The sequence below is a fragment of the Pseudonaja textilis genome, chromosome 13 (genome assembly GCF_049901715.1).
Source record: "Pseudonaja textilis isolate UNSWEBS1 chromosome 13, rPseTex1.2, whole genome shotgun sequence".
Lineage (NCBI taxonomy): Eukaryota > Metazoa > Chordata > Lepidosauria > Squamata > Elapidae > Pseudonaja > Pseudonaja textilis.
The window spans coordinates 11,563,319-11,587,848 of record NC_142002.1 but is presented as its reverse complement, the minus strand read 5'-3'; the positions used below and the strand labels follow the sequence as shown (position 1 = coordinate 11,587,848).

At 42.9% G+C, this 24,530-nt stretch overlaps 4 protein-coding genes across 4 annotated transcripts in view; 1 reads left to right on the top strand and 3 right to left on the bottom strand.

Annotated features, from left to right (window-relative positions):
• The window catches only part of CFAP161 (cilia and flagella associated protein 161), a 49,978-nt gene extending 40,079 nt beyond the window's left edge, over positions 1 to 9,899 (bottom strand). The window contains exon 1 of the mRNA XM_026709781.2: positions 9,654 to 9,899. Coding sequence (XP_026565566.2) covers positions 9,654 to 9,663 — 10 coding nt within the window. The 5' untranslated portion in view covers positions 9,664 to 9,899. The remainder of the gene's footprint in view (positions 1 to 9,653) is intronic.
• TLNRD1 (talin rod domain containing 1) lies at positions 3,639 to 7,835 on the bottom strand. The gene is made up of 2 exons (XM_026709761.2): positions 6,620 to 7,835; positions 3,639 to 6,245 (listed from the first exon to the last, which is right to left on the bottom strand). Exon 2 carries the CDS (start codon positions 5,809 to 5,811, stop codon positions 4,753 to 4,755), a length of 1,059 nt encoding a protein of 352 aa, XP_026565546.1. The 5' UTR covers positions 5,812 to 6,245; positions 6,620 to 7,835; the 3' UTR covers positions 3,639 to 4,752.
• Positions 9,900 to 14,879: 4,980 nt separating the features above from the next.
• MESD (mesoderm development LRP chaperone) lies at positions 14,880 to 18,804 on the top strand. Its single transcript, XM_087941377.1, has 3 exons — positions 14,880 to 15,064; positions 16,641 to 16,873; positions 17,569 to 18,804. The coding sequence occupies exons 1-3, from the start codon at positions 14,903 to 14,905 to the stop codon at positions 17,825 to 17,827; spliced, it is 654 nt and encodes a 217-aa protein (XP_087797503.1). The 5' UTR covers positions 14,880 to 14,902; the 3' UTR covers positions 17,828 to 18,804.
• Positions 18,805 to 23,490: 4,686 nt separating this feature from the next.
• Positions 23,491 to 24,530, bottom strand: part of CEMIP (cell migration inducing hyaluronidase 1) — a 77,289-nt gene continuing 76,249 nt past the window's right edge. Inside the window, exon 29 of the mRNA XM_087941374.1 lies at positions 23,491 to 23,850. Coding sequence (XP_087797500.1) covers positions 23,723 to 23,850 — 128 coding nt within the window. The 3' untranslated portion in view covers positions 23,491 to 23,722. The remainder of the gene's footprint in view (positions 23,851 to 24,530) is intronic.

Sequence of the window (24,530 nt, the reverse complement as noted above, 5' to 3'; positions counted from 1 at the left end):
AAAGAAACAGAAGTATAAAGGCAACTACAACTACTGTTGAGATTTTTTAAAATAATTACAGTTGAGTTAGAAGTGTTTCAAAGAGTTAGGAAAGAAGCCGAAGCGAAAACGCTGAGCCTAATCTGTCCCCAGAGCATATGCTGGCTATAATGATAAATAACTTTTTAAAGATCAAGACCATTGCTGCCCAGGTGGTTGATATTATTTCTATCTCCAATTCCCACCTTGTTGTAGTCGAACAACCAATCACTAGGTACATCAGGGAGAACCGATGATTTGTCACTGGTATCTTCCCTAGTAAACCATCGTGGCAGGGTGATGACAGCACAATAAACCCAAGTTAATAAAACATGATTCCTATTTACATAGTTGGTTATTTAACCTAAGTGAAGGACATTATGGCTTTGTGTGATATTTAGGTTCACCTCCCCTCCTCAGGAAGGGTTCCAAGCACAGAACAAATGCAATAGCACTTAAGACTTATCTATTGCTTCATAGTTCTTTACAGCACTCTCAGAAGTCAGCCTATTGCCCCGAACAATCTGGGTCCTCCTTTTACCTACCTCAGAAGGATGGAAGGCTGAGTAAACCTTGAGCCCTGTCAGGATTGAACTCCAGGCTGTGGGCAGACTCACCCTGCAATACTGTATTCTAACTACTGCGCTACAGGGATCATTCTACCCAACAACACACCTATTCCACACACACACCCCACCATCTAGCAGTCAGAAAACAGACCTGTTCATGTATTTTTTAAATTATCAGTTTTGGAGGGCTTTGGTGAGCAGAGAAGTGACAGACAGAAATGGCAGTGCTGGAATAACTAGGATTTGGGACCTCCCCACTCACCCCTAATGTCTGTGTCTCTATTGCTGTTCCAGGTTTTCCTAGCTGTATTAACTCCATCTCTTGAATGCATCGTGGGTTGTTCTATTAAGGATAGAAATGAGAGGCAGAAGAGGTGCAGGAAGGAAATTTGCCTGCTCCACTCCTAAACAGCACCTACAAAACTAAAATTTTTTTGGAGAACTGCAACGAGTGAACCTGAAGGTACAGTTAGGTATCCATGGGTCAGATGGAAGTGACATCATAGTTCTACATTTCATCATGCAATATTGCATGTAATGTTATATATGCCAGGTGCTTATGGTTGAGATCATGGCCATGATTAGGAAATGGCTGAAAACCATACCTTAAACTTGATTTGATCCCAGTTCAACCATGACTTTTTTAAACAATTAAGTGGAAAAATAATTAGATATAAACATCCAGCCTTTGAGAATATTTCTGGTCACTTTGTGAGCAAAACCTCTTTGGGTACTTCTTCTACTGGCAGAGCAAGGACAGAGGTGAAGTTCAGGAATAGATTTTGCCAGTTAGTGTAGTCAGATGTTTTGTCTTTCAGCAATGATGAAATCCACTCCCATTAAAACAGGGGTGTGCAGTATCCCAATGTGATTGCTATTTGCAATTTTCCCAGTTGGCTTCCAACAAGTAAAGTCAGTGGGGGAATTGACTTTGAGCTGATTTCCTTAATAACCACATGATTCACTTAACAACTGCAATTATCTGCTTAACAAACATACAAAAAAAAGTTATAAAACTGGATGTGACTCCTTCTTAACAGCAATTTTGCTTAGTAAAATCACAAGTCAAGGACAACCCTTGACTTGTGTATATTAGTGCTTTCATTTTGTAATAAAGGTTTTCAAGGAAAATATTTTACCTCCTAGCAGGCATGTTTCAAAATCTTATGCACACATCAATAATCAGATCAGGCAGGCAAACGTATGTACATGCACTCACACACAATCTTTCTTAAACCGTTTATTCCAAGTAAGATCACCAATGCAATGAGTACAGTGATTGTGGCTCATTTCACAGCACAATCTTATGTCTATTCAGAAGTAAATATGTCTTCAGATAAACTTAGGGACTACTGTACAGCCTGAGTTTCTTGCAGACAAGGGGGCATGGCTGGTTTGCAAACACTCTCTAGCCACAAATGACACATTTGTGCTTATTTAGTACTTTCTTGTAGTACTTTTCAATGTGTGAAGTCTTTCTAATAAACGTTTACTGCAAATTCATAGAAGCCAATTAATGTTATCCTTTAACATCTGCTTGTATTTTTTGTTTGTTTGCCATTTATATGTGAAGCAAGTCTAATAAATTTATTAGACAAAACGTTAAAATTGTGAAAGAACTTGGTCATTTCGTGAGTGGATCTATTGCTTGTCATTTTATGAAAGGTGCTAGGAAAGGAATTCTTCTTTTTCAAATAGCTAATGAGAATTCTTTTGCTCTGATTGCAAAGGGCTCTTTTCAGGAAAAACATGCTAGTGAACAGCAAGCCACCTTCTACTACAACAGATATCAAAGGTGATGTGGGCTTTGCGAAAGCATGACAAATTCTGATATCCACACTTTAAAGAAAACAAGATGCATTTCTTGAACAGAGAAAGCCACTCCATGTGTTCCTGATTATCACTTGAAAGGATGGGAGCATTCCCTGGTCCAGAAAGGCTTATGGAGGCATGGTTCATTATTATTCATTACATATTATCTGTGCTACCTCTGAGGACATCAAGATAACCCAAATCCTTTACCATCTTAGCACCCTAACACCTTGAAGTTTTGCTAAGGTAAGCTGCATCCCTGAACAGAACAGTACCTTGATTAATATCATATGAAATACTCTATACAGGTAGTTCTTGGCTTCCAACAGTACCTGAACTGTATTTCATATGAGTGTTCCAAGTTACAACAGCACTGAAAAAAAGTGACCCATGACCATTTCTTCTTCATACTTTTGATCACTGCAGCATCCCCATGGGTCACATGATCAAAATTCAGATGCTTGGCAACTGATTCATATTTATGACGGTGGCAGAGTCTTGGGGTCACCTTTGTAAACTTCTGACAAGCAAAGTCAATGGGGAAGCCAGTTTCACTCAACAGCCATGTAACAGCCACTTAACAACTGCAGTGATTCACTTAACAACTGTGGCAAGAAAGGTCATGAAATGGGGCAAAACTCACTTAACAAATATTTCAGCAACAGAAATTTTGGGCTCAATTGTGGTGGTTAAATCGAGAATTACCTGTTCTATGGTAACTGGGTCTTGACCTGTAGACTACACAACCTAGGACTATAGTCTTGCCACACAATTTTGTCTACTCCAAAGCAAACTTCATACAGCAGGGCTCACTTCCTAACATCTCTACAACTAGAAATCTGTATTTTAAGATGGAGAAACTCAACATGTTCCAATGAGAAGCTCCTAAGTGAAAACAAGAAGGCTTGTTTCTGAATAAATATATCTAAGGTCTAGTAGATTCATTTTTGGAACATTTGGATCAGATACAGTACAGCTCATTTGGGAATATTCTGGGGAAAAAAACAATCATTCAACTTCTCAAACGCCAACTTTGGCAAAGTAAAATGCAGGTAAACGCTAGTGAAGGAGAGGAGAGAGCAAAAGGACGTGTCATTTTAAAAAGTCAGAGAATTCCAATCTACAGAAGCTCATAGTAAATTAAACCTCTTCCCGAAACATCCACTTCTGGTTTGGGGGAAGAAGACACATTTATACAACAGAGGGTATTCTTTAAGCGTTGAGAGATTCACAAAAGGCTGAGAAACAACATTTTAATAGATGAAATAAATACTCCAGTACATGCAAGATTAAAAAAAAACACTGAAAAAATAATAAAAATCAAAATCACTCATTGTTATAGTGTAATTTACCCAATCCCTATTTTAACACACTCACAGTAGCTCCCCCATTGAAAAGTGACACCCAGCCTCATTGCTTTCCCTGCAAATGCACTTCTAACCCATCACTCAATTCAAAAGTAACCATACAAAACAAAACAAAACTCATAGCTACACCCATTCTTAAAAGTTTTTTCTTCCAGAGTGTATGAAAACTGAGGTAACTTTTTCTCCCTCTCCTTTTTTCTTCTTCCTGCTCAACTAAACAAATAAAATCTAGGAGATGATTTTGGTAGAACCACCCTCCTCCCACAAAACCCCATATCTCCTAACGTTTTAAAAATCGCATCCAGCACGATTAAAGCTTGGACCCACCCCCGTCAGTAAACCTTTCCTAGGATTACTGTAACCCCTGTTTGACCACAGGCTTCAACAAAAGAAGGAAGCAATGAACTCTGCTCTTCTATGAAACCATAAGCAGAACCAGCTTGGATGCAAGCCTTAGGGAATCATTCCAAAGTTTACTAGCCTGGGCAAGGTCCTAGGAGCCTGCTGGCAAGACAGCAATAGAAGAACAGGGAATTTAAATCACTTTGTGCAAGGCCTACAAAAGAGGAGAGCCTTGTCCTCCAAGGACTGACCTTGATTTTGGACCAAGCAGAAGGAAGGAAGGACTGCAAATTTCCTTTGTTCGCTTGCCTCAATGGAATTCTACCTGCCTGTCTTTGACCATTACAAGCTGCCTACAGTTCCATGCTTAAATGTAAGGCTACTCGGATAATTTAAAGATTTTTTTTTTGGGGGGGGGAATGTGCATCCTGTTCCCTCCCCCAGGTAAAACATCCATGCCGATTATGACATGTAAGCTAAAAAAGCATGGTTTCACAGCCTTCTCACACTGTTACTTTAGCAATAAGAAGAATTAAGGGACTGCGCTACACAAATTCTTTGGCATATCAAAAGAAAATCTGGGGCAGGAAAGGGATGTCATATCTTTATGTTAGAGATAGCCATGCAATCTAAAAATGAATAGATTAATTCACAGAATTTGTATTTGCTGGTGGTAAAGTCCGGGGTGACGAGCGTTCCCTTAGGGCCTGAGATAACAGGTTGCAGCCGTCGGAGACCGCACACGCCGAGTTCCTCAACCTTTCCCTGTATTCAGTCATTTTGGTGCTACTGTCGTTGTGTTGGGCTATATCCCTGAGGCATTGAGTAAGGAGCACACAAGCCGAGACGACACTCATCGCACCGCCCAAAATGGCTGTCTGCACAGCTTTGCCCTCTGGGTTGATGGTGGCCGCTCTACCCAAAAACTGAGGCTCTGTGGCAAAGCCAACCAACGCACACACAGACTGCACCAAAGGTCCACTAAACAAGACGCACCGGTTGCGTGTCAGCTCGCTGGGAGACGTCTTGACCTCCCGGACGCAGGCCAGGAGAGCAGAGGCGCTGGTGCTCATACATTTGACGCTAAGCTTGAACTGCTCCTTGGAAAACCTATCCTTGGACTTCTCACTGGCCAGGACACAGGCATCGGTCAGGAACTTCAAGTTCTTGGACAGGTTCTGAGAGACCTCTAAAAGGAGCTGAGGGCTTAGGTCAACCAGAGGGGTACTCTTCAAGACCCCACACCCATGTTCCACCTCGTGCTTACATCTGGTCACTTTATAGCGATCCACCAAGCCGGGTAAAGCCGGCTGAGCCCCTGGCGTCTCCACCGCTGCCAGGTAAGCGGCGTGGGCTGAGCACTCCGTCAAAGAGACCACCAAGTCCCCCATCTCTCCCAGGATGTCCCCCACCTCGGTGAAACGGCCCATGTTGAGTTGGCTCTGGGCGTCATGGGTCAAAATGGAGAGGCCTTTGGTCCTGGCGATGATGGTGTCCCTGCACTTTTCAAAGGATTCTCCGAAGACGGACAAGCTCTCCGCATGGACAGGCCGGCTCTCGCTGGTTAGCAGGAGCAGATCAGCTACCAGCTGCATCTTGATCTTGCAGAGGTCACAGGTGGCCACAAGCTTCTTCCTTGGCAAAGAGCTGCTGCCGGGGGTGGATGTCTCAGCAGTGGACTTCCCAGAGCCGCCGCTAGCCATGGTGCCAGAGGGGCACACACATGCCTCTGGGGACCCCACTGCTGCCACCACTCCGCTTCCAGCTGCCTCCTGAGGAGTCCCCGCTGAGCCCGGCAGGATCGCTCTGCCCTTTCCGAACCATCATTCCATTAATCTGCACAAATAAACCAGAGTCTCGGAGCACCAGAGGAAGAGGAAAGGGGCTGGCAGGCCCACCACCAAGTCAGAATCAAGCAGGGCAGAACCGATCAGGGCCCCTCCACCTTCCAAAGATGCTGGCACTCCAGACACCGGTCACAACATCCAGCCTGCGGGTGAAAAACGCTGCGGTGGCCGCCCCTGGCTCATGGGACCCACAAACCCTCGGTTCTTTAAGGGCATCTTCGCGGCTCTGGCTGACTTTTCTTTCCGAGAGAGGCGAGGAAGAACCCAGCCGCCGCCGCCGCGACGCAGACCTGCCAATACAAAGAGCAACGTTAAAACTTCCCGGCTGGGTGGATGGGTGACTGGCTTCATTCGGCCGGGTCTCGCCTCCCCCAGCAAGCCAGGGACCCCCGACAGACTTCACGCCTTTCCGAGGGAAGCTGGCCCCGCGGGCAGTAAAAGCGCAAGACCGACGCGCCGCCCGTTTGCTCTGCCGCCCCCCTGGCGCGGAAAGCGGGAGGGCACCGGTCTTCCTCTCCCCGCTATCAGGAAGAGCAGGCGAGGGTGTGGCCCGGCTCAGCATGAGCAGCCCAGCAGCAGCAGCAGCAGCAGCGACGGCGGCAGGCGGAGAGCGAGGGAGGGGAAGGCCGGCTGGGCTCGCCAAGAAGCGTTTTTACGCGCTCACCTCCGGAGCAAAGCAGGACACGAGCGTCCGAGGGAAGACGCGGCGCAACGGGCGGGCGAGGCAGCGCCTCTTGCTCGGCGGCCACCTTCCTTCCTTCGCCGACCAGGAATCCTCTGGGCCGTTTTTCCTCCTCTTTTGCCCCGATCACACCACCCACTTGGCTCCCCCGTTTCCGGGAAGACGCATCTCCGGCGGCCTCCAAGGCGTTGGCGCATCCGCTTGGCGGGCGGAGAACTTCGGGCTCGCGTCGCCGGTCAGGTGGAGGGCTGCCCGGGGAGCCCCTGGGGACGGGATCCTCGCTGGCTTCGGTCTCTTCCTCCGGCCATGGCTAGCTTTTCCCCCCCTTGAGGACGCCCCGACTTCCAGAAGGGTGGAGGGCTCCGAGGCCGGAAAGCAACACTTCCTATCTGCGGGGTTGGGGAGGGGGGGGGTGTCTCCCGACTTCCCAACTTTCTTTTAAAAAGTGGGGGAGGGATGCCTGCTAAGCGGCGCCCGCCTTTGCGGTGGCTTCCACCGCCCGGCGGGGATGCCTTGGCTGCTGCAGGGCTGGGAAGGGCGGGCAGCCGTGCGCCCTAGCCGACGCGCCTGCTTGCTTGGGCTGCCTGCCTGGCTCCCTCCCTCCGCCGCCCTTTTCCCTCCCGTTGCCTCCGCTGCAACCTCGCCTTAAGCCTATAGCAATCTTTTGTGCGGCTTGTCGCCGCCCTTCCTTTTAAATGCCCACGCCCGCTGCTTACGGAAAACTCCTCCCCGGTGGAAGAAAGGAGAGGAAAGGCGGGGCGGCGGTAGCGCCGCCGCCGCCGCCGGTCTCCAGCTTCGCTTTGGCTGCTGCGCTCCCGGGTTGGGTTCGGGTCTGCGCAAACGTCTGCTTGGCTTCTCCTAAGGGCCAGCGCGGCTGCTACCGCCCTTGACACACATTCGCCTTCGGGCGCCTGTCCAGCCTGATCTACATTGTGCATTCATTCAGGACGAAGTCCTCCCCCCCCCTTTTTTTTTAAAAAAGAAAAAGTTATGACTGCATTAACCTGAACGGAAGGTTAATTCCCACCTACCCACTCTTGTTATCTTTAAAACGGGAGTTCTCGCTTGGAGGACTTCAAAGCGAGGCCATCCATTATTAGTAATAATAGTCCCCAACTCTTGTTAGCTGAGAGGCTGGCAACATTGTTGATGTCTCTGATGCCCTCGGAGTTTTCCCGAAGCCAGCTGTTTTGTTTGGATTGTTTTGCCCCTTCCCTTCTTCAAGCTAGAGAAATGAAGGGAGGGGGGCGAAGGGAGGAAGAAATAATAACAATGCAAACTAATGAGGTCAGCCCATTGGTCTTGCAAGCTGATTGGGTCGCAGTTTTGTTCCTGCTGGCCAATTAGAAAACAGCACAATTTAAATAATTTTAAAAGAGAGAGAGAGAGAGAGAGACCTGCGCTGTCTTCCATTATTGGATGCGTTCCCGATGTTTAAAAGAAAGGGGGAAAGTGTGCATAAAACCGTTAAAACAATAGGTCATAAAATGAGAAACCAAAACACCACCGTTTTAACACCTCGTGATCCCATCAAGGTCCGTGAGAGGTCGAAGGCTGGGTTTCATCCTGCAGCTGGTTCGGAAAAGCATTTCTGAGAACCGGTTGGCCGGATTCGCGTAAGATATAAGATAAAATGAGTGGCTTTGCACTTTGTTGGTTCACAATGTACGGAGCAAATTTCTGCCTGCAATATAGGCTTCGTTTGTGGATTGTTTGGTGCATGCAAACCCAGGAAGTTGTGTTAAGGCAGTCCACCGCCTGTAAACTGCTTTTGAACATAAGCCACCTCTTGTGACAATCTTGCTTTCGTCATTCCTCACAACCTAGATTGGCACGTCTCAAGCAAAGCCACGGTGGGCATTGCTTTTGATTTAGCTTGTGCCAACCTACTATTTATATTTGCTGGTGATTCCTTCAAGCATTAACAAGTTGTGTAAACATAACATTGTATAGTTTGAAGGGGCCAGTTAAGCCATTGAATTCAACCGTTAATCTTCATGAATCAAAATCAAAGCACCCCTGACAGATGACTGAACCTGTCTAGTGGAAAGAAGTTGATCACTTTTCAGGTTCATACATTTGTACAAGCCATGAATGATACTTGTTTCTTAAATAAACTCTAATCTGCTTGGTACCCTTTGTGGTGCCCTGAGTCACATAGTTTGCAAACCAAGGTGGTTCAGTTCACCCACATCCAAAATGAACTACATTATGGTTTATGGTACCTATAGCCACCCACCCCAGATTATAGAAGGCTGATTAGTTTTTTTCTTATTAAAATCTAATCAGAATTGTACACTACAATGATTAGGCTTTACATACAGACCCTGAGAGATTCTCTGGCTTTGGGGATTTCAGAAATCTACCCACATTTTTGTAGATATAGCTAGTTTCAAGTAGTGCTGATAATAAATCCCCTGAAATTGTCAGATTATTTGAATTTGCACTATTCAGAGTGAGATATTTGTGGGTAACTGGTTACAGCCTGACAGAAATGGGCCATGAAAAATTTTAGGCATATTTTTTATAGATTTATTAATATAAGAGTAAAATATCAAAAGAACATACCTACAACTTAAATTCAGGTTTAACAAGGTTACAGAGTAGTTTCTAGTTTCTAGAGTAGTTCTAGAAACCAAAATAAAAATAAAATATTAAGTATCAGTCCTATCTATCTTCTAGACAGATCTCATAAATACTTAAATAATTTGAATGGAAGATAAATTCATATACAAACTTTATCCTGTATTCTGAAATACTTCTTTGGAATGAACCTTTACTTTTTTGTTAGCTTTCCCTGAACAATGGGTCCTTCCTTTTCTCTGTTTTGCACACATTTTTTATTTCTCACCACGTCATATCATATATCATACCATATCATATCACATGTCCAAGACCCCAATGCTTTAGACTCACTCACATTGGATTTTGGCTTGCATTAAACCGCAACCTGATTGGAATGTATAATTCACACTTAAATATCTCATGAATCAAACTCACATTAGTTGTGACCTACCTGTGTACATTCTCCAGGGCTAAAGGGAGCTTTCTGCCAAAGGGAAGTCAAGATATCAGTTCTGTAAATGAATGAAAGGCCGGTCAGAAACTTCCCGGGTTGCACATGAATACAGTGATCAAAAGAGCTACAAGTTTAGTAAAAGTGACAATTGCTTTGTGAGTTTGCCGAAGGCAATTGTTAGATTTCTGAGGCTTCTGTGAAAATCTTTCCATACATTTCAGGAAATATAGACCCGGTGCTTCTGCCACAGCTGAGCAACATATGGCATTGGGTTATAAACAATGCAAGTCAGGAAGGGTGGGAGCCGATTTAATTTCTACGCAAATGTTGTGAACTCCTTTGATGTTAACGAAAACAGGCCCAAAAGGGAGTCTCCAATTCCTGTTCCCCATTTAAAAATAACAAAAACCACACAACCACAGTTGTTACTCTGATAGTTAGCCCTGGGCTAAACTCTTTTTTAAAAGTATGCTAAGAAGTCATCTAAAACACGACCTGCCATAGATTATGAATATGTGTGTGTGTGTGTGTGTGTGTGTGTGTGTGTGTGTGTGTGTATTTGTTTTCTGAGGTTTTCGCGGGTATTTGTATGTGGATCTTTGGTTATTCGGGTTTTCTCTCACGTAAAATTGGAAGTATCTAGGCGACGTTTCGATGAAGTCTCATTCATCATCTTCAGGCTTGTGTCTTTGGCTTTGTGCTTCTTGGAGTAATGTGAGCTTGCAGCTGCTTCTTCCTTTTAACTGCTAGTGGGGGTGTGACTTGATTGGGTGGGGGCTTGGCTGTGTTCTGATTAGCTGGAGGTGTGTTCTGTTCAGGTGGGGGCTTGGTTGTGCTCAGGTTAGTCTTAGTTGCTGGGGGATTTGAGCTGGTGAGCTGTGATCCTGCTGTTTGGCTTCGCATTCGTGGTCGTGCCGCATCTTCATGGTGGGCATCAGTTCGCTTCATGTATGGGTCGGAAGGGTTTGAAGCGGGTAGTGATGCAGCTGCGGTGCGGCTTCTGGTCCATGATCGTGTCTCATCTTCTGTGTGGGTGTGAGCCTGCGTTCTACATGGAAGTGTGGTGGTAGCATTTTGTGTGGCCCTCGTGCATGTGGGTCTGGTGTCATTCTTCATGTTAGGTACTCGTTTGTTAATGAGGGCGGGTTTCCAAATGGCTGGTAGACGGGAGGTATCATCTCATTTATTCATGCTGTGTGGGCGTTTTTCTATCTCTATGGCTTCTCTGATTATTCTGTTGTTGAAGTGTTCAGTTTGGGTGATAGTTCTGGTATTTTTAAAGTCAATCTCATGTCCTGTGGCTTTGAGGTGTTGGACAAGGGAGTGATTGAGTTCTTGTGTTTTTCAAAGTGTACACTTATTCTTCTGTTAGTTTGTCCAATGTATGTGGTGGGGCAGGCGGTGCAAGAGATTTCGTATACTCCTTGGTTTTCTAACTCAAGATGCTACCACCACACTTCCACGTAGAAAGCAGACTCACACCCACACAAGATGAGATATGACCACGGACCAGAAGCCGTACCGCAGCTGCATCACTACCCACTTCAAACCCCTCCGTGCCTCATCTTCATGGTGGGCGTCAGTTCGCTTCATGTATGGGTCGGATCACAGCTCACCAGCTCAAATCCCCCAGCAACTAAGACTAACCTGAGCACAACCAAGCCCCCACCAGAGCAGAACACACCCCCAGCCAATCAGAACACAGCCAAGCCCCCTCAATCAACTCACACCCCCACTAGCAGTTAAAAGGAAGAAGCAGCTGCAAGCTCACATTACTCCGAGAAACACAAAGCCGAAGACACAAGCCTGAAGATGATGAATGAGACTTCATCGAAACGTCGCCTAGATACTTCCAAGTTTACGCGGGAGAAAACCCGAATAACCAAAATTATATATATGTATGTATGTATGTATGTATGTATGTATGTATGTATATGTATATGTATATGTATATAATATTTAGTTAAAATAAGTATGTTTATCTATAAGAATATAAATTATTTATGGACTTCTGTCAGAGGATTGAGCAGCAGCTGTCCCTTTTAGTAATAAACTGACTACGGACCACAGAGTTTATGGACTGTGATTTTAGTATAGTTAGACCATGTATAATTGACAGACTGGATTTTATCATAGATTTTATCTGTTATTATTGTATATTAGAATTTTTAATGATATATTTATTGGGTGTTTTTATTTGTTCTGGTCTCTGGTGTATGACTGTAATAAATTCTGATTCTGATTCTGTCTAGATAAAAGTCACAGACACTAATAAAAACTGGTAGTCTTTTAAATATATACACATATTTATCATTCAACATCATCCAGAAAGAATAAATTCAAGATAGTCAGGAACACAGGAACATCATGAGGTAAATCAAACAGTATATAGAACACAAAGAAAATAAGGCGGGAAAACAGGAACAATAAAATAGAATAGAATAACAAGAGTTTGGAAGGGACCTTGGAGGTCTTCTAGTCCAAACCCCTGCTTAGCCAGGAAATCTTGGTTGTCCACTCTCTTCTTTAAAATCACCCACTTTGTACTTATGGCAACCAAACATAGTGTAGATTGCCTCAGATATGAGTCAGCACTCTTTAATCTACTATAATTGTGTGTTCTGGCCTTTACTGTTCCAGCTACTATTATCTATTATTAAATATAAATTATTTATCTGTTTATTTGTATTCCACTTAAGGGGGGGCAAACATATGCAATACACCTTCCTCTTCCTACTTTCCCTCACAGCAGCCCTGTGAGGTGGGTTGTGCTGAGAGAGAGGGACTGGCCCAAATCACCCAGCTGGCTTTCATGCCTAAGGCAGGACTGGAATTCATAGTCTCCTAGTCTTCATAGTCCAGAGTCAATGGGACAATTGTCCAGAGTCATATGTATATGTGTGTTTGTGTATGTGTGTGTGTCTGTGTGTGCTCATCTCCATTACAAAGCTGAAGAGCCAGTGTTGTTCGAAGACATCTCCGTGGTCATGTGCCCAGCAGAACTAAACACTGAAGGTGCAGAACACTGTTATCTTCCCACCAAAGTGGTCCCCATTTTTCTACTTTCGAACTGCTAGATTGGGCAGAAGCTGGGACAAGTAACGGGAGCTCACTCCATTATGTGATGCTAGGGATTCAAACTGCTGAACTGCCAACCTTTCTGATTGACAAGCTTGGCGTCTTAGCCACCACGTCCCTTGTGTCTCTCTGTCCTGTGGCTTTGAGGTGTTGGACCAGGGAAGAGGTCGGTTCTTCTTTTTTGATTGAGTTCTTGTGTTCTTCAATGCGTGCACTTATTCTTCTGTTAGTTTGTCTGATGTATGTGGTGGGGCAGGCATGGATTCCAAAGAAAGAAGATTACCCACCTAATCCAAAAAGAAACCCCAACTAAAATCCAAGACAGAGAACAAGAGAACGGCAAAGCCCTCCTTCCATATATAAAAGGCACTACAGACAAAATCAGCAAGATCCTCCAAAAACACAACATTAAAACAGCATTCTGCACAAACAGAAAAATATCCACCATCCTATCCTGGTCTTGGTGTGTTCGGGTCTTTTCCCCTGTAAGATTAAGAATATCTTGGTCACATTTCGGTGAGGTCCCACACGCCATCCTCAGGCTGGTGCTTTCAGCTTCGTGCCAGATGGGAAAATATAATGTTCCCATCTGTAAATCTAACACAGGAAATGTAATTGCGCATATTCTTACACATTGTGCTTAACTGGTTGGATTCACTTCTTATCAAGGATATTTTCTATTGTGCCAACCAGCAAATTGTAGTTCTATCAGTCTTACATCAATCTTAATACGAGGTTCTGTTGTACAGGTAGTCTTTGGCTTATGATCACAAAGGAGCCCAAAACTTCCATTGCAAAGTAATACATTTGTTAAGTAAATTTCTATTTTATGACCTTTCTTGATACAGTTTGTTATGTCTTGGGAACCGGTTGGGGCTCCAACCGGGTCTACTCGTTAAGCAAGTTCAACAACCGTTCCTATTGGCTGGCGTCGTTTGACAGCCGGCTGTCAAGCCAAGCCAGCCGTTGTTCGCAAGCTAGTCTGCCCGTTGGCTGGCAGACGCGACAACCACTGTTCCTTCAATAAACGTGTTAATTGCATGCCCTGGTCTAAGCCTCTCTTTCCCTTGAAATACAACACAGTTATTAAGTAAGTCACTGCAGTTCATAACACAGTTATTAAGTGAATCTGGCTTCCCCATTGACTTTACTCGTTAGAAGGTCGCAAAAATTTGACCTCGGGACACTGCAAACATTATAAATGCATGCCAGTTGCCAAGTGTCTAAAGTTTGATAAAATGACCATGGGAAATGCTACAAACAGTGAAAAACGGCAATAAGTCACTGCTATTATAACTTTGAACAGTCATTAAACAACCTGTTATAAGTCCAGAAATACCTGTACACAATAGTGGTTCTCAAGGGTTTTCCATTTATTTATTTATTTTATTTTATTTATTTAATTTGTCAATTGTTTACAAGATAATAAGTATAAGTGTATACATAGTCTTGAATACATGAAATGGGTACATATAAGAAAAATAAAAGAAACAATAGGACTGGGATGGTAGGCACGTTGGTGCGCTTATGCACGCCCCCTAGAGACCTCTTAGGAAAGGGGTGAGGTCAATAGTAGACAGTCTAAAAAGTCCAGAAAAGGCTACAGTGTGTTGCAAACTACTTGGAAGTCAATTAAGAGAAAGACCAATTAAAAGAAAACAAACATTTGCAATGGCTAGTGTGTAGCGAAGCAACTTCCTGATACTGTAATATAAAGATTGTGTTTACAAGAAAATAGCAGACTTCATCCCTTGTTTGGCACTTCCAGATTCAGAATTTAGATTCAGAAGTAAATCACCTGCATGTTATGGAGCTTTCTCCAAAGGAAGTTTATACAAGATTACAGTTTGGATTGGGACGCTTGTCTAGGATTATCTCATGTAACGAACACGGAATTTCTGCTGGCTTTTTTAAAGAGAAGAAAACGAGAGGAATCAAACAAGCACGTTTACAATACCCCCCCCCTTTAGAATCCAAAGTAGTACAGCCCGCGCCCCCTTTCTTCTGCCTCACTTGTAAAGCTCCTTGCTTAAAAAAGTGCTTGTCGCGCCCAGCGCCTCCCGATTTTTCCTCCTTTCAGGCCTGGTGCGCCTGCGCAGAGGTCTCCCCGCCAGGCGGGCGGGCGAATCTTTGACTTCCGACTCTGCTTCCGAGGTGGGCGGGAGAAGATGGCGTCGGCCTACTGGTGGCTGGGCCTGCTGGTGGTTCTCTGCGCCTGCTTGGCGGCTGCGGAGGAGCCGAAGAAGAGCTCCAACAAGCCGGGGAAGAAGAAGAAAGACATTCGGGACTACAACGATGCCGACATGGCGCGGCTGTTGGAGCAATGGGAGGTATAGGCGAAGAGGAGGAGGAGGGGGAGGAAACTTCTTAGAAGCCCCCACTGCCCTCTTTCCCCCTTTCCTGCCCTCTCAGGAGCGAGGTTTGGCTTCCCTTGGTTCCACCAAGCACCCGCAATCCTAGCTAGTGCAATAAGCCACCATTGGCTAATGCAGATAACGTGTGTATCCTTAGACCATGATTTGCAAAGGTCATTTCAGCCAGTGTGGTAAGCCCAAACTAAAAAATAATAATTTAAAAACCTGGATCTCAGGCCATCAAGGCTGGTGCGGCAGTTTTGTTCACCACACTATAAAAAGAAGATGTTGAGACTCTAGAAAGAGTGCAGAGGAGAGCAACCAGGATGATTAGGGGACTGGAGACTAAAACATATGAAGAACGGTTGCAGGAACTGGGCTTGGCTAGTCTAGGGAAGAGAAGGACCAGGGGAGACAGGATAGCAGTCTTCCAATATTTGAGGGGCTGCCTCAGAGAGGAGGTAGGGGTCAAGCTATTTTCTAAAGCGCCTATAGGCCAGACAAGGAATAATGGATGGAAACTGAACAAGGAGAGATTCGATCTGGAAATAAGGAGAAATTTTCTGACAGTGAGAACAATCAACCAATGGAACAAGTTGTGGGAGCGTCATCACTTGAGACTTTCAAAAAGAGATTAGACTGCCATTTGTCAGAAATGGTGTAGGGCTCCTGCTTGGGCAGGGGGGTTGGACTAGATGACCTACAAGGTCCCTTCCAACTCTGATTATCTGTTATGGCACTATTTCACCCCCGGGTGCTGCTAAGCTATCCTGGGTGTTGGGTGGATCTGGCCATCGTGGTCACTTTGCAACCCATCAATCTTCAGGTCCTCCTTCACTGAGCGGGGGAGAAATGTGGGCGGTCTGAAAATGGGAAGCGCATTCAATAAGGGCATGCATTTTATGCATTTATTCTCTTTGCCCATCTTGGCATGTGTGCCTCTGGGTGGCACACAGCCGACAAACAACGAAGTTGCTTGTTGAGATGGGTGGCTATAGAGATCAAAATAAAATATGAAAGTCAATTTCAAGCATTAACCTCTTTTGAACCCGTTTGTCTGTCCCTCCAATGCTTAAAAAATTAGAAATAAGAGAATTAGAATATTTTAGAACAGGATAGCTTTTCCAAATCTCTGCTGGGTTAAACTCTTATCTCTGGTTGGCTGATGCTATGGGTAGTTATGACCCTGTACATTTGAAGGGAAATTGGGGAAAGCTGGAATATGGTGCAATATAATCCTCATGATTGTTTTGTTGGTTTTGCAAGGGTGATTTAGTTGACTAACGAAACTCCGCATTGGTGACAGGAAGGGCATCTGGCCATTAAAACACTCTACTAGCTCCATTCAGTTGCCCAGACTCCACCCCGCAATGGATTATGGGGTCGTTAATGAAGATGATGATTTAGTTGACTAGCAAATTGAGTTGTAAAGGATGCAAAAGGAATGAATAAGTGGTTCTATTTTTCAGGGATCCACTTATATCCCTTGGAGATGGTGAAGGCTTTTCTTTTCAAAGTCTTTTTCAAGGTTCCTGTTTTGTTTCAAAAACAGGAGGATGATGATATAGAGGAAGGAGATCTTCCTGAGCACAAGCGCCAGTCTGCACCAATCGACTTCTCCAAGATCGATCCAGGCAAGCCTGAGAGCCTCTTGAAAATGACCAAAAAGGGGAAAACTCTCATGATGTTCGTCACTGTGTCCGGAGAGCCAACGGAGAAGGAGACGGAGGAAGTTACAAACCTGTGGCAAGGAAGCCTTTTCAATGCCAATTACGATGTACAGAGGTAAAAGCCTTTAGAGTTATGTGATTCTTCCCCCGCCCTGTGGATTTCTTTTCGCTGGAGAAAAAAACAAATCAAAATAGGTAGCATTCTCCCAGTTACAGCAGTGATTCCCTGTGTCCCATTTTAAACATGGCTCATCTTTACTGCTGGTTGCAATGTTCCATGGTCATGTGATCATGATTTACAATGTTTTTTTGGACAGTTTCTGGCAAAAAAAATGCCCTTTAAACACTAATCCAATTTTGCCATAGATCTGTTTTAGGTTAGACAATATTACTTCCACACAGGTTTGATACAGATGTTTAGTATTTTATTTTGAAGCACCATGGGATGTGTGTGTGTGTGTGTGTATGGAGTAGTAGCTTTTATGTCATCACACTCAAATCTTAGAGCTTCCTCTCTCTCTCATTCCAACTTGTATATAAGGCTCCATTTAAACCAGTGGAAAAAGTCTTAAAATGTAATAAAACTATTGTTTACTATAATAAATCCCAGTTTGAGCACCATTTACTTTTTAAAATGCATTTAATCCTTGAACATCTATCCAGATTGTGGATGTATTTATTAATCATATTTATATGACCGCCCAACTCTCACATAGTAGCTATAGGTAGCACATAATCTTATTTCTGGATTTCTGTTTCCTGAAATGTAGGAATTTAGCAAAGACTAACCGAATATCTTCTGAAATCCAGGTTCATTGTCGGTTCAAACCGTGCCATTTTTATGCTGCGTGACGGAAGCTACGCGTGGGAGGTCAAAGACTTTCTGGTAAATCAAGAGAGATGTGAAGATGTCACTTTGGAAGGTCAAGTCTACCCTGGTAAAGGAGGCGGAGGAAAAGAAAAAAATAAACTGAAGTCTGAAAAACCCTCCAAGAAAAAAGACACAGGTGTGAAACCTGGAACCGTTAAGGACAGCAACCGTGCAAGTAGAGGAAAAGAGGATCTTTGATAAATGCCCTGAAATACTGTCAAAGAGGTTTAGAACATTTCAGAAAGAGAAAATGGGGTTGGTTTTGCAAGTTTCAGAAAGAGAAAACAGGATTGGTTTTGCAAATTTTGAAGTATTAATGGTTAAGGAAGCAGTTTACTTATTAATGAGAGGCATTCCTTTAGAAATGGCAGTCGGTTAATGGCTGTGGGCTGCTTACATTCAATCAACTATTAAGTCTCAGCTCCCTATCATTTAGTATTATGGACTTTGTCCAGAAGGGTGGTTGAGAGGGTCACCATTTGGAGACCTGATTCTGACAGGTGGTATCACAGATGGATCAAAAGAATAGGGAGAAGGAAAAACAAGACTTAGAAGGCAGCTGGTTTTTCCCCCAATATTTTGATTAATCCAAATTAACAATACACTTTCATTGCATTTTAAATTCGTAGCTTGAGATTTGTCACTGATTATATACAAAAACAGATCCAGAGTGACAGTTTCTATGTTTATTTGCTTTTAAAATCCTGATAATCCAGTATTCCACACTGAAATGAAAATAAAACTTTCTGTTAATTAGCTAATAAGGCTAGGGGATTGCCACACTAAATCAGATCAATGTACCTCTCATTCATTGATTGAAGTAATATAAAATGTGAGGAATGCTCACAGATGCAGCTCGATTGTAAAAACAAATGTGTGTGGGAATGTATGATTTTTCTGTGGATAAACATATCCATGCAATGGATATATTTTACAGGTTACGTTGATTTTTTTAAAATGTTAATTGGAAAAGTTCAGTTCAAGTTTGCGGCCATTGTATTGGATTTTATTTGCTGTTACTGTTTTATATTCAGTGCCATGGAAAATGTGCAATACTTGGAACAGCCATGGCAGTTTATTCTTTGGGGTAAAAAAGAGGTAACCAAGGACAAGTTGCTGTCTGTGTGAATGCTCCCTCCAAAACTTCAATAAATTTCTATAATTTTTTCAGAAGAGATAGCTGTTTGGAATTCCTTATCCGTCTTTCCTTCTCTTACTGTGATACCTGATGTCAGCCCAGACCATCCACATGGTGGTGCTGTCTGTACGCCAAACAACAAAGGAAGTGTGCTTGTTTTGAAGTCTGGCTAATGTCATGTGCAAAATCTCTTCCAGACGCTAGGCCTATTTTAATAAATTGACATTTTACATGCTTGCTGCTTTGAACTTTAGAGGGCGATTGGAGCGATAATTTACTGCTTATCCTTGATGTTAAATTTATCTGCTTCTTCCTTCCATTTTCCCGCCTTCTTGATTTTGTTTTGAAAGTTTTTCTGGCATTCAGCTTGCAAGGACAAGTAGGTGCATTTTTTTGCCAGCAGGTTAAAAGATTTCTCCTGTAGATGAAATGGTGGTGTTTAAAGAAAAGCAAAATACTTGGGCTTTTTTTTGGGGGGGGAACCTTGAATGAGTTGCCATAGGCAAGATTAGAAACATGCCTAATGGCTTATTTGCATGATGGATAAATTTATTGTCAGCTATTTTGTAGTTATTTGTGAAATGAGATTCCAAATTATCACTTCCATTATGTGATGATCTGGGGCATGGTACAAAGGCAACACAATCACATAAGTAAGAAAAATCCTTTTAATACCTCCAACTTTGCCCCCAATGTCCAGTTACCCTCAGCTGGAGAAAAAACTCTCCCAAGAACTCGAGGGGTGAAGTGTGTGTGTGGAGGCATAAGTGGAGGAAATTCAGTCCGAAAACAAAGTACATATAAACTGTAAATAAAAATACACACAAACCATGCTGCAGCAATTAACTGGACAGGGCAGGATAAAGAATTACAGACTTCAAAGGCCAACAAAACACACACAATTAGGAAGATGCCAGGAACCCAAATAAGCTTTGACAAACAAAGATAACTCACGGTTGCTTCCCGCAACTTTGCTGTGCGTAGCTTGCCTTTTTAAACACTATTTTCCCAGCTGCAGCTAATGAAGGGAATCAGGGCCCTTTCCTCCCCTGTAAGCCATGCAACTCATGTTGCTCCCTTGTCCGCTCCTCCCTGCGTGCCTAGGATGAAGAGGAGGTGGGCCTTGATTTTCCTCTGAATTCCCTCTACCTTGCTCTCCCTCCCCGCTGCTCTGCCCAGCTGGACTGTGCCCTTCCCCAGTTTCTTCCACAGCCACCAGAGCCACACTCCCACTCCCTGTCAGCTGCTCAACCTCCCCCTCAGAGTCAGATTCCAACGGGCATGACACAGTACAAGACTTTTGTCAACCAAGAGGGGGGGAAAATGGGGTGATGGCAGAACCATCTGTAAAGTAGCGGAAAAAACAGCTTCAACACATTAACAAATAGATAAAGAGCTGTGCTGACAGACTTTTTGAAATAGATGTGCAAACATCCTGAAATTTCCAAAAGGCAACTGGGCTCTCTTGGTTTTTTTATTCCAATCTCATTTGATTGGAATAAAATACAATTTAAAATGAAGTCAGAATGTAAAGTTACTTTTTCATCACCATTGAAACTACGAAGGGTGATTAAACAAAAGGCAGTTTAACTTTAAGACTACCTGTACACTTTATTTTCTATATTACAAAATATATAAGAGCATTGGCCTTTGTTAGTACCTTACAGTTAGTACTAATAAACAGATAGCTTCCAGGATCAAAGATTCTGTGGTCACTATTAAGAGCTATGAATAACTTGTTTAATGCATATTCATTTTATGCTTCATCCCCCCCTGCTGTCAGAACTGATGAATCTTCTTGAATGGGAAGCGAAATGTTTTCTTTTTCCTCAAGGAAAAAACAGTCCAGCCTTTTGAAGAAAAAAAGGAAGAGAGCTCAAAAATGATGTTTTCCAGCTTAGACTGAAAAACTCCGCTAGAGGGAGAGCAAGCATAAGATAGCAGATTGCTATATTAGCTTCTGGTGGCCCAGCTTGTCTGCCTACGGTTGACTTAAATCAAGTTCACTGAGTTAACCCAGTTGTTCAGGCTTGCATAAGACGGTGACATACAAACCAGGATAGTACCATATTCTAGCAATGCCTGTTGTGCAAACCCGGCCACAGCTAGGATTTACGGAACGTCATTGTTGGGAAATAGGAGCTGCTTCTCAGCAACTTTTTAGCTGTTTTGTTTTCCAAAATACTTTTTTCATTAGGGGCACAGACCAGGAAGACCGGGGAAGATTTTGCTTATGTAGATTGTTTTAAGATACCAAAGGGAATTTTAACTGTTTGGGAATTGGAATGCAGAAGTGAGTCACATCTAAGTAAACAGTGAATAGAACTGCAGTTTACATAGAACAGGGTGAAGGTTGTGGTTGTACTCCATATTTTCATCAACTGCTTGGAAGAAGGTCCCAAAATGCAGCTTTTTATTATTTTATTTGCTTTATTCAATTTTATGCTGCTCATTTTCCCTATGACTCTGGGTGGCCTTTTAAACATGCCCTTTACCCAAATGGTGAGAAATGCTGTTGGTACTTTTGCTCTGGCATGTTTAGGGTTTAAAAAAAAGTTTTTAAAGGGATGTGTTATATACATAGATCAAGCGCAAAAGGCAAGCACATCTTTTTTTACTCTTAAGAGAATGGAGTAGCATAGAATGACAGAGTTGGAAGGCACCTTGGAGATCGTCTAGTCTAACCCCTTGCACAGGCAGGAGACCCTACTACACCACTTCAGACAAATGGTTATCCAATCTCTTCTTAAAAGTGTCCAATGTGGGAGAATTCACAACTTCTGAGGCCAAGTTGTTCCACTGGTTAATTGTTCCCACTGCCAGGAAATGTCTCCCCAGTTCCAAGTTGCTTCTCTCCTTGATTAGTTTCCACCCATTGCTTCTTGTCCTGCCCTCAGGTGCTTTGGATGAAAGGTGTCTTAGTAGTTTAGCATAATAAAGTCACCAAACAGAGATAAACAATTGACAAATTGCACTGACATTTTATTTCAATAAATTGTGTATTCCAAACCACAAAATGTTAAAGTTGCAATTGAAAACATTTGGAAACAAGAGGTTTATCGTACTAAAAAAAAAAAGGAGTTCTGCCAAGAGACAGGATGCCACATCTGCGGCCATTAAAAAACTTCAACTGCAAAGAGAGTGTTTCCCATTTTTTTATTTTTTTGGCAACCTCCCCCCTTGTAACATCTTTGCTCTCTTCCATTATAATACCCTTTTAGTGCCTTTGCAATAAATAAATATATCATTCCCCCATCAGGATTTTTTTTTAGAAAATATACAAAACGCTATACATCTTGTTCCGAAAAAGGACCAGCTATTTCGGGTAAAATATTTGAACTGACATAACGCACAAAAAAAAAAAAAGATTATGTAAAACTGTTAAATGTAGGCTGGAGTGAAACATCTTGCGGTGAATATACTTTTTAAAAAGTCACGGTTCATAGAATGTAAATGGCCAGTTGGATGTCAGAAACCTTAAAATGTGACTCTTAAGTTACAAGCAGTCCTCAACTTAACTGTTCGTGTAGTGACTGAAGTTACAATGGCACCGAAAAAAGTGCCGACTTATGACCGTTTTTCACACTTAAGAACATTGCAGCATCCAAATTTGGATGCTTAGCAACTGATTCATTTTTATGACAGCAGCAGTGTCTTGGAGTCACATGATCACCTTTTGTGGATCTGACAAAGTCAGATTCACTTAACAACCATGTTATTAACTTAACAACTGCAGTGATTCACTTAATTATTGCGGCAAGAAAGGTGTTAGAATGGGGCAAAATTTCCTTAAAAAATGTCTTACTTACTTGAGTCCAATTTTGGACTCAAATTGTGATCAAAAAGTTGAGGACTACCTATACAAAAGGACAAAGGCTGGAAACTTAGTTGAAACCGCCCTTAATGGCTATCATTATTGTACAATATTCCCGCTCAATGGCTGTTGAGATTTGAAACTTTCTGATCCAGGAACGTGGGCAGGGAATGTATACATAACCCTGTTTGCCTATAGCTCAATATAGTTTCTATTAAATATGTGTACAAGGGAAGAAGTAGCATCTTTCAGGCTAGAAAAAGGATAGGCAAATATATCCTCTAGCCAAATATATCCTGTACATTCAGAGTAATTGTTTCATAAACTACGATATCCTAAGACTGAATCTTCGTTGTCTTCTTGTGTGAGATTTCCCACCGTCTCAGTAATTGCTTTAATGTAATTAGCAAGCTTAATGCTATTCTAGTATTTGAATGAGACAAGAAATATTCAACACAGTCTATAAAATTCCCCTCTCTTGTTCACCCTTTGCCCTGCCCGTTGACCAGCCTAGCAATACTGGCGAGCTCTGACATTTGGCAGTTCTTGCTAAGCTGTGCATTATTGACTTTAGCTTACACTTCCTTATTTACATCGCCAGCAGTACCACCGTAAAAGTGGGGTTTGTTTCCTGAGTCTGCATTTGAACATTCAAGATGAGTGAAAGGTTGACTTAGAGAAGAAGGAAGAAGGAAGAAGGAAGAAGGAAGAAGAAGAAGAAGAAGAAGAAGAAGAAGAAGAAGAAGAAGAAGAAGAAGAAGAAGAAGAAGAAGAAGAAGAAGAAGAAGAAGAAGAAGAAGCATCTGTACGTCTAATTAATTCAGGACCACAACGATCCATGAATCAATCATGAGGTGGCCATGGTGGCTTCATAGAAAGATGAGACGAGAGGAGACTTTTTTTTAAAAAAAAAAAATCTGTTGACCTGAACCTGCTGGCAGGTCAGGGAATCTGTTAGTAATCAAAACAGATCAAACCAAAGTGGTCTCATTTGATCAAGGAATGTTGGTTGTTCAAGGTGAAGGCTTATTTACAGTAGCTTCTCTCTTATGTACAGCATCAAAATATATTACATCTTAGAAGAGCCACCATTCCTCTCATCCTTTTCCTCTGGTGGGCGTTTTGAAAGAAAGGTGCTTCTTCAGAGTTTCATTTTCTTGATCACAGGAACGGGCAGCGCTTGGAAGATTCTCACGGCATCCTCATTGGTCTCCAGCTTGATCCAGAAAGGCTGGAAGCTGCCCTTGTAGCCGACAAAAGCCATTTTATCTTTAAATAAATAAATAAATAAGAGCGTGCAGTGAGAAAGAACCATCCGGGGGAATATTTGTAACCAATATTCTGCACCATCAGAGGCCATTTTCATGAATCATCATCTTTTAACGACCCCATAATCCCTTGCGGGGTGGAGACTGGGCAACTGAATGGAGCTGTGTGTTTACTGGCCAAATGCCCTTCCTGTTGCCAATATGGAGTTTTATTCAGCAGATATATTTATTCTCAGTGTGCCCAGAGAGAAATATCTGCCTCTACCTAGGATCGAACTCACAGCCTCCTGATTGTGAGGCGAGAGCTCCACCTTTAGGCCACCTCACCAGGCTATTTCCATGAATGCCACACCTTTTGCAGATCATAACCAAAAACATCAAATAGCCGGTTCTCCAAGAAGAGTTGGTTGATGGGGGGGGGGATGATTGAGCTTGATGTTCCTTTTGATCCCTTCCATCTCCATATAGAAGTATGGAATTATAGAATTCTGTAAACAGCCCTTTTCCTCCACTTTAAAGGGGGATTTTTTTAAAAAAAAAATGTGTGGGTTGAATAGTAGCAAACTAGGAATTGAAAAATTTGCCATTCTGCATTTGGTGATAATGGAATTTCTAGGAATGTTTTAAGTATGAAGAACCCATTTTTTTTCAATCTCGCTCTCTCTCTCTGGCTACCATATT